At 33.4% G+C, this 13,955-nt stretch overlaps 1 protein-coding gene across 2 annotated transcripts in view; it reads left to right on the forward strand.

Annotated features, from left to right (window-relative positions):
• Positions 1–13,955, forward strand: part of LOC124542927 — a 232,060-nt gene that overhangs the window by 89,576 nt on the left and 128,529 nt on the right. For both annotated transcript variants that reach the window (XM_047120870.1, XM_047120871.1), the window contains exon 5: positions 7,444–7,539. In XM_047120870.1, coding sequence (XP_046976826.1) covers positions 7,444–7,539 — 96 coding nt within the window. The remainder of the gene's footprint in view (positions 1–7,443; positions 7,540–13,955) is intronic.

Consider the following 13,955-nt stretch of genomic DNA (forward strand, 5'->3'; position numbering starts at 1 on the left):
AACTAACATGACTGTATTTTTAAATGGTTAGAATCCACTTTCTTAATGGTTTGGATATTGCAATACAGATTTTCACCTTTCTAACCGATATCTAAAGTATTTTTATCTTATATTAGTCCATAATTATCTGTCCATAATTATGACACTGATTGCTTTAAGCTTTAATATTATATACAGTTCGGGGAAGTACATGGAGCCTAGAAATTATATACTGTTGGGAAACCTATACCATTAAGATTGACGAGGCAATTTACGATACGACTAAATTAATTATAATATGTTATTTAAAACGCGTCTTTCTTAGAAATAGGAAGTCGTCGTATTTCCCAGGTATTGTTTATAATTCCCGTATGATACCAGTAATTACTCTAAACAAAATTGTACCGAAGAAAATCTGATCCCATCAAAAACATAAATGTAAAATGAGAGCCAAGTTCAGTATTATGAAATATATCTTGGTTGTTGACTTCAACGACAAAAGAAGAGAGATCTAAATGGGTGCCAAGTTCCATTATCCTTACTGAAATTAATTTAATACTACATAAAATAACATTTCTCTAATAATGTATTATCTGAGTTATGGAGTGGTTAAAAGTGGCTTCAAATGGTTACTATACAATGGTTGTATGTTACAACTGTTACCTAAACTTGGCTGACACGCTACCGCGTGTCCAGATATATGTGTAAAATACATTGAGTAAAACTTAATTTTTTACGACTCCGTCGACTGTGATGACCTCCGAGGTAGAGTGGTGTACACTGGTCTTCATGGGTACGCCACTCCGAGGTCCCGGGTTCGATTTCCAGCCGAGTTGATGTAGATTACGTTTTCTATGTTGTCTTGGGTCTGGGTATTTGTGGTACCGTCGTTACTTCTAATTTTCCATAACACAAGTGCTGTAGCTACTTACATTGGGATCATAGTAATGTATGTGATGTTTGTCTCTATTTATCATTCATTTTTATAAATTTCTTTTTTTTAATTTTGTTCCATCGTATTTTGTTTTTTTATTATGTATCCTACTAAATTACCGCATATAAAAAATATCTCACTTAAAATTAAACACTGTTACACATACGTAGGCTGCATTAGTATGGGTTTCGTTCGTGATCGAAAAATATATATGTATGTGTGTGTAAAATGACTAATGTAAAAATAAACACATCAAATATAAATATATGTAAGTAGCATTATATTTATTAATATATGCAGATTGTTTAATGTGAAGACTATTCAAAAGCAAAGATTTAAACAGAGATTAAGTACAACCTACATGATGTAGGTTCTATTTAATCTCTGTAGGCTGTATTTAATCTGTGTTTAATCACTAAGCAGGAATTCTTAGACTTTTTGTGTGTATGTGTGAGTGTAAATACATGCAAGGGGACAACACATCTTAGTTCCGAGGTTGACGCATTAGCGATGTTAGGAATTGGTAAATTTTCATACAGTATCAATGTCTACCTATAGTTAATGGTAACACTTAGAGTTAAATGACCAATATGCCAGTTAACCTACCATTTGACTATAGCCAGTATTTAACTAGATCAATATGACATAATTAACAAAAACGTTATCAGCTTGTAAATTTCCCACTGCTAGGCTCCTTCTTCTCCCTTTGAAAAGAAAGTTTGGAGCATAATCCACTACGCTACTCCAATGCGGGTTGGTGGCCGAATTTATTTAATATTTAAATCAAAGTTATAAAAATATTAAGCAAAGATAGAAACCCACCCAATTACATTTAACCCCCACTTTCACTAATATTTAAGTAATTTAGGGCAAAGACCGATAACCTTTAAATCACGTTGCGCTATAACTAATTAGGTGCTTATATAAATAAATGAATCTACATATTACTGTTGTAAAGAAATTAGCTTACTAAATTTATTGGGTCATTCCCCATGACACCCTAATTAAACGCTTTGGCACTAATTCCAAAACCGTGATTTCTTGAACTGAAAATTGTTTTTTTAACTTAAATACAAGTGTAAAACTAAAACTTAAATATAAGTGTATATCATCATCATAATTCTTAGCCCCTATCCGTCTCTGCTGGACATAGGCCTCTCCCAGTGCACGCCACTCTGGTCTTTCTCCGGCTACTCGCATCCAGCTCCTGCCTGCCGCCTTGCGTATATCGCCACTCCACCGTGCCTGAGGACGTCCTACACTACTTTTGCCGAGATGCGGTCTTCACTCTAGAACGCGTTTTCCCCAACGGTTGTCGGTTCTGCGACAAATATGACCAGCCCACTGCCACTTCAGCTTACTAATCCGGTGGGCTATGTCGATGACTTTGGTTCTTTGACGGATCACCTCATTTCTGATGCGATCCCACAGAAAAACGCCGAGTATAGCCCTTTCCATAGCACGCTGAGCGACTTTAAGCTGGTGGACCAGCCTGGTCGTGAGTGTTCACGGGTAGGACGCACTGATTGAAGACTTTCGTCTTAAGGCACTGTGGGATAGACGATGTTAAGATTCGTGTATATGTGTATATATATATATATATATATACACATATATGATGTGCATTGCAAATTTCCCTCCTACAATGAAATAAGGGAAAAAGCGTAGGACAATCCTTGAGATACAAATTTGCTAAGTAATAAATGTAATCAAAATCCTTTCGTGGAAGATTAGCACACATAGACAAGCAGTTTCAATAATATTATGTTATTATTATTATTATAAATAGGAATGAATACTGATTATAATTATATAAAATTAATTTAACATAAATGAAGATTCATTTATATTCGTATTCCACAGTCATGAGGCAATTTGATTGAAATTTATATATGGATTTTATTCGTAAAAGTAACAGCTTGATAACGTATTTTAAACACTAATTAAAATCGATTCTGTGAGCACTCAATATATACTAAAAAGTTATGTTGGTAAGATAACCTTAAAAAATAGGTGACTTTAAAAGTGTACTTCCCTCAATCAAAAGATAAACTCTCAATTAGATAGATAACTCATACATAGATTCTGTCACATTAAAGTTATACTACTTACTAGGCCCAACCTACGATACGATAGCTGGAACATATATATATATATATATATGCATATTTTTTTGATATATGCATGTACCGTGTATACATAAATTTGCCTTTACTAAAAATAATTTATTTTGATATTACAAACAGACACTCCAATATGTATATATATATATATATATATATATATATATATATATGTTATAAATCAATCGTACATTTTTCGAATTGCAATTTAGTCAATTGATCACCAGATGGTACCTTCGGTCGTAGATATTGTCAGAGTAAGAAATATAAGAAACCACAGCATTCATTGTTAATCTACATTAAATTTGAAACTAAGACAATCCTCAAGCTTGTAGTTACACTAGTTCAATTACCCTTCAAACACGGAGGAACACACCAATACTATCTATTACAGTTTGGCAGAGGAATTTGTCATAAGTGGATATATATGCAGAGAGTATTGAACCAAGTCCTACCAAGTTTGAAGAGCATGTGAGCCAGAGTGTGTGTGTGTGTGTGTGTGTGAGAGTAATACGTGTTATACTGTATAGAAAAACGTATAAGACTACCTTAGCCTTATCTCGGCACATACAAGTAAGCGGTTGTAAGGAGCAACCGGTGGAATGTAGAAAAAAATAACTTACGTACGAATGTATGGCCCTTCTTTCTTGAACCTCGATTAATTTGTAAAATGTTTTGTAAAGGGATATAGTTTCCTATCCTCTGAAACAATTATATATCAGCATAATTTCAAGCAAACTTACACATTGATAGTTATACTGAAACTTTGACAGATACATGTATATTAATAATATATATCAAATATTGAGGAATTATGATGAAAATTATCGAATCAAGGTTCAAATCAATCATTGAAGTTTAATATAAAAATATTATATATGTATTTGCGTACTAAAAATGAGATTTTAGAAAGAAGACTATACCTATGACTTTTTATAAATATTTCACTAATAAATGAACAGGCCTTTTACACTTACTGGTGAATTTAATTTAATTTTTTAATTATAAATTATATCATATTATCTCCATACAAAGTCATCTAAAAACCAAACACTTTTCCATTTGTAATATTAGAGGGTGCACAATGTAGTAAAAATAATGTGTATTTTAAAAATGAAAATCGAACTGGAATCGATTAATAATATCGATTTTGAAATGTCGATTCATAATCGTCCCGCCATTTGGAATTTTCAATATCACGTAATATTTTCAGTATTTCCTCCTCGTTCTAGATATGTGCTGCAAACGGAAAATGCAACCTGTTACCTAAACGACGTATTTGCATTTTACATTTACAAAGAATAGGCCTTCGGTGTTCAAATTATATTTGAATTGCTTTTTGGTAGGGCTTTGTACAAGCCCGTCTGGGTAGGTACCATCCACTCATCAGATATTCTACCGCCAAACAGCAGTGTTGTTGTGTTTCAGTTTGAGTGTGATTGATCCAGTGTAACAAGCACGCACAAGGGACTTAACATCTTAGTTGGATATAAACCTTGAAAGGCTGGTAGCGCATTGGCTATGAAAGAAATGGTAAATGTTATTCATATCGCCATTGTCTATTATGACCACTTACCATCAGGTGGTCTATATGCTCGTCCGCCAACCAAAAGTAGAAAAAAAAACACTCGAAACTTTTCAACGGTCGTTATTGATTTTGAAAAACGAATTGAATCTAAAAACGTTCCGGCTATTAATAAATATTTTTCCATTTTTAGCGTTTCTTGCTTCCGGTGGAAAAAACAAAATCCATGAAGGTTCATTCTCGTGTCCGTCAACCCGTCTGTCAAAGCCTAGCCCGCCGAAAACTTTGGAAATTCCATACTCTGTGTGTTGGCGTATTTAAAAATGTATTTTTAAATAATACTAGCTGTGCCCGCGACTTTGTACGCGTTTTATTTTAACAAAAAAATATATTATTTTAGCCTAAGCTACTCCTTATTACATCACTTATTTGCCAGTGAATATCCCGCCAAAATCGGTCGAGTCGTTCCAGAGATTAGCCGAAACAAACAAACGAACGGACAGACAGACAAAAATTGTAAAAAAATGTTATCTTGGTATAAGTACCGTGTATACATACATGTATTGAGTAAAAAAGGGCTATTTTGATATTACAAACAGACACTCCAATTTTTTTATATGTATAGATGCGTACGTAAGTTTGAATGCGTCAAATACAGGGCGCTTTAGTATATTAAAATAGAGCAATTTTTTTGTAGTCCTTAGAGTTAGAATCGAAAACAAAAATCTAAATATAGTTAATTCAAGTAGGCTTTTGAATTGTCATTTACAGCTATTTTAAGTGAAACAAACAGTTTGGAAAATAGATTCGGGCAAGGAACTTAGTAGTTACTCACATAGCTGTTTAAGAAAACACAATACTATCATGATGTTATTTAGTCTTGAGTTTAATTTGGTTACGTCTTTCATCCTCAATAGTGATTAACCATCACAACTTATACGAAAAATAACAGTGAATTACACTGTTCTTAAACACAGGTGCATTTTTACTTTCCTGACATTTTTATATTCAGAACGGTTGACAATCTGATATGACTTGAGATCTTATAGGGAATTTATTTTCTACTGATTTATCTGGGGTATGGACCCAGAACCTTCGCGCTCACAACCGTAACAATTCGACGAGCGAGGCACTCATATATTTCATATAGTGAACATAGCATAGCATAGCTAGCTAGTTAGCACTGCTAGTACAAACGATTGTGTGGTATTCAAAATGCTATGCAATATCAGAAAACTAGGCTACATCTATAAGTCTAGGCTTTGCGTGCAGACACATACTAGATAGACACATAAAAGAAATATATTTGATGAACAATAGAAACTATACTTCAAAACTAAAGACATCTCGATGAACAAAACATTTCACAGATTTTTAGTTACTGAAAATAACTGAATACTCAATCTGTTTCCATTTTTATATAATCGGAAAATTTTTGTAACGTCACAAAGAATTTCGAGCTATTTTAAACAAGATATTGATCTTACTGCTATAAACTTAAGGTCTACAATGGCGTGCTAATATAATGGATATGTCACACATGGCGTAGTATCGTAGTAAGGGCTATTATCGAGTGCTAAGTTCAACAAACTGTATAACGAATCGGAATGAATCTGTGACTTGATTACGTTTGTTCGCTTTCACGGAATGTCAGCCCATAGAACGTAGAAAGTACTAGAATTACCTCGAAATAATAAATCTATGTTATTAAAACCAATTGACCTTCAGTCTGGAATATTTTTTTGCAACTTCAATTATAATTTATTTTATAGTATAAAACTGTCTATCTCAATGCTTAGATCTTAATATTACAGATTTTGATACAGTTTTGTTTTTAATGGAGCGTCAACTGAGAGGAAGGCTTTAATTTTTATATAAAACATATACAATATAGTAAATAAATACAGATAATTATAGAAGTTTCTAATGTGACGTCGTAAATAGACAAAATCTGTAGTATTTTTAGTATCAGATTTACCCGTACGAAGGCGGGTCGCTAATTAATTATTTATAACTGAGAAAGCTTTACTTATATATACTAATCGTACGTACAGACCATTGAGAGTTAGGGAATTGAGAATTCGTCTATATTTGCACACACATTTGTGCACTATGATATGTTTTCCGTAATTGGGTAATCTCTCTCGAGATTGAGAGTGAGTGGCCGAAATCGGTCATGACAACACCATCGGCAAGACTAGCAGAACAACCAATGTACACAGATTACCATAACGATTAAAAGTCAATGTGAATAGTACAAAAACTTCCAAGAAATAGTACTGTAGAAGAATACATTTGCAAACTCTCAGGGTAATCGGTCAAACAATGTCGAAATTTATTGTTTTCATATACATGTAGTATCGATTTAAATTTATATTTTACTCTATAGTTTAGTCTAAGTACAATATATAAATAAAAAAGTTCTAAACTGAAGTTAAAGCATCAAAGAGCGATAATCATTATTTTAAAAACAACAACAACACTCTGTTTATGTCCCACTGCTGGGCTAACGCCTCCTCTCTCTTTGAGAAGAAGTTTTGGAACATATTCCACCACGCAGTTCCAATTATATACATGCAAGTTTTCTCACGATGCTTTCCTTGACCGACGAGCACGAGATGAATTATAAACACATATTATGCACATGAATATTTAGTAGCGCTTGCCTGGGTTTGAACCCACAATCATCGGTTAAGATTCACGATTTCACTGGGCCATCTCGGCCCACTACTATTGTAAGTAATACTAGAAAAAAAGTATTAGTATAAAAATCCAATAACTTCATTGCTCAATTGGTTTTTCAAAGTGGTTGTCTTACTGTGACAGAGGTCTATCTATATATTTTTTTTAAGATCTAAATTAATTTTACGACTTTGTTCCAGGATATAAAGTTCATGCTGCTACCTTGGGTCTTCGTTATGGGACTGGAGACATTGGTCGAGGTCATTAACCTCGTTTACTTGTTCTACTTACAAACGGTAAGTAGTAAATTAATGTTATATATTTAATTTAATTCACTCATCTCAGGTTTACTAGGTCAATTATTTGAATGAACAGCTTAATTCGACCTAAGTGTATAATACGCTTCTCGTAAAGGTCAAGTTCCTCATGTATATACCTAAATGACGATGTAATAATTAAAATTTCAAATTTTATAATTATATAAAACTGGTTTGGCTGGAATATGCTTTATTTCTATGGTGTCTATAATTATTTTTGTTATGAATTAAAGTGTAAACTTTTTGCGATAACCGGTTGAAAATTGAAAATGGATAGTTCGAGGTCAATCATGTAATTGGGTATAGACCCATAGATACGCAAGCAAAACGGTTATAAACATAGGATGATGAATTTTATATTTATCAGTGATTCTTAGGGCAATTCTGATCAGATAATGCCTCCTGATCAGTTCGTGCTCACAACGGTCATGGAAAACATTGTGAAGTAACTTATGTTAAGTGTTATCTTTCTCATATATACAAGACTAGCTCACGTTTTAGGGTACTGGTTGTCATGTGTAAGGCAAAATGTCCTTTCTTGGAGTTTAAATTTGCGTCATACCAAATTTTATCAAATTCGTTTCAGCGGTTTGGTCGTGAGAGAGCGAGACAGACAGAGTTACTTTCTCATTTATAATATAAATAATATAGATATACCTTATATGGACGTGTTTGAATGATATCTAACTTTTGCATAGCATATTTCAAAGAAATAACTTAGATTTATTGAATAAAAAAATTATAGCTATGACTTTATAATGAGTATAGCCCCGTTTGTACCATAACCTTGGAACGACCCCAAATATTTTCCAACCGAAACTAAATTACATACGTTTGAACAAGATTATATTATTTATTTTGTGAATCATATTTTTTGTATGGACAAGGGAAATACTCAATCGTAGTACATAATTTACTCTATGATTATAATAACACAGTGAAAATATTATAGCAGATAAAAATTGTCTGAGTCTTGTAACTTGATAAATAGACGACCATTTGTAACAGACGCTTCTAATTTTGCAACGATTCTTTTTAGTAATAATTTCTGTGGAACCAAGGCAATCATGTGGATGAAATATTTTCGTTCTGACTAAAATTTAATTTGAAGTCCAACCAAACAAATCATTCCAAAGAAATTATGCAACATCAACAACAGCAGCCTTTTAATTTCCCACTGCTGGGCTAAGACCTCCTCTTCACTTAAGAAGTTTTGGAACATATTCCACCACGTTGTTTCAACGCGGGATTTTGGAATACACATGTGGTAGAATTTCCATGAAATTAGACATATGCATCTTCCTCATGATGTCTTTCTTGACCACCGAGCTTGAGATGAATTATAAACACAAATAAAGCACATGAAAATTGAGTGGTGCTTGCCTCGGTTCGAACCCGCAATCTTCGGTTAAGATGCACGCGTTCTAAATACTAGGCCATCTCGGCTCTTTTTAAAGCAAAGGCATTTTATTTCATATGTAATGTTTAGATAAAAACGTCACCGAGAGATCTAGAAGTCTTGACACGAAGGATTGATTTCTGATATTTTTGCCAAAAATGCAGAAACATGTTTCAGGTATTGGAATTCATACTTATCAACATATTTCTGGGATGTGTCTAAAAATATCCTTACATTTTACATTTGGTTCCGTATAACTGGAATAGACAAGGCATAAAATATATCTTATATTTTATGCCTTGTCTATTCCAGTTATCGTCTATACCCGATGCTATTAGGATGTAACTTTTTGGAATGGAGCGCGAAAACGTCAAGTGGTGCCAATTAGTAACGTCAGCAACAATATCCAGAATATTTCGGTATTTTAATAGATGTACATTATTAGGAACGTTTACTTAAAGATAAAGATGCGATAAGCAGTAAAATTTAAAAAAAATACAAGTCACGACGAGGACCTTGAGTAGTGGTGTACACACTGCTTTTGATTTTCATAATATATGAGTACGCCGCTCCGAGGTCACGGGCTCGATTCCCCGCCGAGTCGATGTAGAAAAGTTCGTCTGGGTGTTTGCCGTCGTTTCTTATGATTATCCATAACACGTGATTTAGCTCCTTACATTGAGATCAGAGCATTGTGTGAGATGTTATCCAATATTTATAAAAAAGGATGGAGTAAAAGAATTGGCCTTTTATCTGATTCTTACTGTTGACGTTGTATCCTTCCTTGTTTGCTGGCTCTTTATTTTGGATACTTCTGTTTGAATGTGCACGTACTAGCTACTAGCACTCAAAACGCTTGATCGTCGTTTCGTTTCTCTCCACTTTTATTATCGTACTGTTCCATCAGGTTAATTAAGAAGTGCTCAGTTATAATAAGGCTGGAAAGCCGATAGCCTACAACCAAAAAAATATAAAGTATAAACAATTTCCTTTCAATTTTTTTAAATTAAAAGCATCATTTTTTTCCAATTTGTAAGATTTTTATTTATCCTCAGCCTATTGTGGTTGGAATAGACTACAGATTTATATATTCAAGAACAAAAAAGTGCTCATTCTAAATTATCTGTTTTTAGGTCATCTAGTGTGGCCGAAATTATTTTGGGAAGACAGTTTTTTACAAGTTCTAAATATATAAAAACATTTGGTATTCATATTTAAGTAAAATAAAAAATATATTTCTATATTGGCAGTCTTGAAATCGAAGCGAAAACCACTTGATTGTGCTCAATGAAACTCAGTACGATGAAAGCTTTTATCCTGAGACAAGATATGGAAGACTTTTTACCGGAAAATAAATAGGTTACACGGGGCAGATCTCTAGTTCCAATCGTTCCAACCGAGATAAAAGCGAGCTTCTTTTTATACGTGCACACTTTAAAATTGAAAAATTTAAATACCTACTTATTTTATTTTAATCGTGTAACTACGATCTGACTTTTTATTTTATTAGAGTGTTAGAAAGATGAAATAAAAACTTAACTAAAATATTAATTACGTATATAATACTCCGTAATTTAAAAGAGTGTCAACCCTCATTGGAACCTTCCAGGGATACAAATTACAGTTATTAAATTTTAAGCAGCGAGACCTTTGTGAATTATGGCTTGTGATCTTGATCTCTGCACAAAGATTACAAAATAGGTATTTGAGTAGTTATGAACTCCGTGAAGATGGAATCAGGTTTAAGGCTAAATGGGAATCTTTTAACAATATATATATTGTAATACTAGACACGGTTAAAATCTAAGCGCGAGATATTTTCTGTTAAGAGGAGAATCGACTCAATTGACCTTGCACAATTGAATTACCGATGAGGAAAGAAATGCGTAAGTCACACCCTCTTTTCCATTTGCGATGTACAGTATCTTTGGTCTCTTCAAGCAGACCTCTCGGCCCGTAAGATTGATTTGACAAAATAAAAATTAAAACACAAGACAATGAATAAAATCTGCTATTAATAATGTTGTGCTACACAAATATAAGAAGCAAATAGACAGACTCGAACCTTACTCCATCCATAATAATAAATATTTAACCGACTATTTCTTCCACTATCTCCGTGGACTCAAATGGTCTGTGGATAGATTTATGCTAAAAAATGTCTGATGGCGCTGCCATTAACGTAAAATATTGAGGCGCGTGGTGCATACCCAGCAGATGGAGCTGTGGTATATTAAAAAGGGTAATGCGAATTCAATGCTGTGTCAAAATTACAAAGCAATTGCGGAATAATTTTCAAACAGATAAGCTAGTGTCATTGACATTTTTGTGCAAAGAAGGTTTGATATAAATCGCTTTGTACATACATAAATGGTACTGAAGAATAATTAACATTGTAACAGTCTATAAATATTCTACTAATGAACAAAGAATTGGAAAACCTTTTTAGAAAACTTAGAGCTTATTCCATCTCAATGCTAAGATACGGGTTGGTTACAGGCAAGGCGATATTTTATCCAAACTATTTTTTTTTTCGTTATATGTAATTCTATGGTAATTTGTTTAACGAATTAAACTTACAATTTTCAATTAAGTCTCACGCATTATTTGCAGCTGAGTTACATCGGTTTTCCTTAAATCCTGAAAACTCAATATATTGTACAATAAAGTCGATACCCGACGTCTGTACGCTTCCATCTTTTAAGCCACGCAACTGATTTTAATGCGTTTTTCATCAATAAACAGATTTATTCAACTGGAAGGTATAATAAATGCATTTATGATAGATATTCTACCGCTAAACAACTGTACGCAGTATTGTAGTGTTTCGTTTGTAGAGTGAGTGAGCCAGTGTAACTACAGGCACAAGGGACATAGCATCTTAGTTCCCAAGGTTGGTGGCGCATTGACGATGTAAGTAATATAATGTAGTTAATATTTCTTACAGCGTCATTGTCTATTGGCGATGGTGACCATTAGGTGGCCCATATGCTCGCCGGCCGCCGCCAACCTATTCCATAATAAAAAAAAGAAAAGACGAGAACTGCAACTTTCCAAGCCGGAAAATAACAAACTTTTCTTTTAATATTTTTGTTCTATGTACATATAAGTTTTATATAAATCATAATTGTAGTCGTGTGAGGCCGTGCGTTTGTGAGGACGTAGTGATTAGAGCACGTACATCTTAACCGATGAATGTGGGTTCAAACCCAGGCAATCACCAATGAATTTTTATGTGCTAAATTTGTATTTATAATTCATCTCAAGCTCGGCTGTGAAACATCCTGAGAAAACCAGTATGTGCCAAATTTCAACCTAATTCTACCACATATAAATCCACCAACCTGCAATGAAGCAGCGTGTTGGAATATGCTTCCTTCTCCTCATAAGGGGAGGACGCTTTATCTGAGCAGGGGGGAATTTACAGTCTGTTATTATTATTATTTCCAAATATATCTTCTGACTAACTCAACTCAAAACATTCTAACAACGGCTCAATCCAACTTTATATGAACAAAACATTTTCAATGTTCATAGGATTTTAATGACGCGATCGATGTTTTCAGCTTAGAAAAAGCAATTCCATGATAAAGCCCTTGGTAACATTTTATACCTTTCACGTAAATTACTTCCATACACTAAGACTTTCGTAAAGGATGCAAGGCACGTTATCTAGAGCTGTCATAGAGTACGGACATCACTTTCCTTACTTCAATATTAATTTTGTTACGAAACTTATATCAACACTTGGACATTCCTATTTGATAATATTATGAAAGATTTAACAATAATTATCAGCAATATTTTAGCCATTATAGAATAAAGAAATTCATTTTTACACATTACTAATTCTTTGGTATATCTATTGGTTTTATTAATTATTATTTATTGAGTAATAGTTAAAAAAATATATTATAATTCTCAGCTGTAATTATTGATTATTATTATAAATATTGTTTTACGGGAAAAAACGTGGTCCCTTTCAAATAGGAGAAAATTTTCCAAGATTTTTTTTTCGTTTTATGATATTGTATGTCACCGTAAGATTACAAAGTTCGTTAGATTTCAATCTGACTGAATAGCAATATTTCGACAAATTACTACATGTCTCGTCAGATTGTAATCTAACGAATTTTGTAATCTTACGGTGACATACATACTGTTGGTTGTCCAACTGAATAGCTGAGATGGCCCAGTCGTTAGCACGCGAGCATCTTAACAGATGATTGCGGGTTCAAACTCAGGCAAGCACCACTAGATATATGTGCTTAAGTTGTGTTTCTAAATCATCTCGTGCTCGGCGGCCTAATTTCATCGAAATTCTGCCACATGTGCATTGGCAGGGTGGTGAAATATGTTCCAAATCCTCTCCTTAATGGAATAAGAGGCCATATCCCAGCAGTGGGAAATTTACAGGCTGTTACTTTACTTGTACTTGTCCAACTGAAAATAAAATAAAGGTATAGTGCATGAAAAATAAACGATATATGGAGTTCGAATAAAACTGAAAATCCCATATACGACGGTTGATTTGTTATTGAAACCGGACATTTGTCTAGTTGCATTAAGTTGAACAAAGTTTGTATAATATATATCTTGAAGCATACTTCATTACTTTACAATATTCCAACGAAAATCAATCTTCCTTACGAAGGAAACGTTTTGAATTTTTTTTACCAAGCTGCTCCAATTCGATTAGTGTAGGAAATTAAACTAATTATGATCGGAAGATTTATTGGCTTAATAATATTCACTGAGGCTACTGGTTGAACGGTACCGTTTAGTAAAATGGCTAGGCTATAAATTGAAAGGCTAATTAAACTAGCTGGCTGCGACATTTATAAATGGTGTGGAAATGCACCGAACTCATGCACGATGTTTTGCTTTATCGAAAAGCACGAAACTATGATACATGCGCTTATTTCGCAATTTACAGTAAAATTAACGCTTTATTATTAGTTAGATTTAAAATATATGTCCTTTATATCGAGCTATA

Source organism: Vanessa cardui, chromosome Z (assembly GCF_905220365.1).
Source record: "Vanessa cardui chromosome Z, ilVanCard2.1, whole genome shotgun sequence".
Lineage (NCBI taxonomy): Eukaryota > Metazoa > Arthropoda > Insecta > Lepidoptera > Nymphalidae > Vanessa > Vanessa cardui.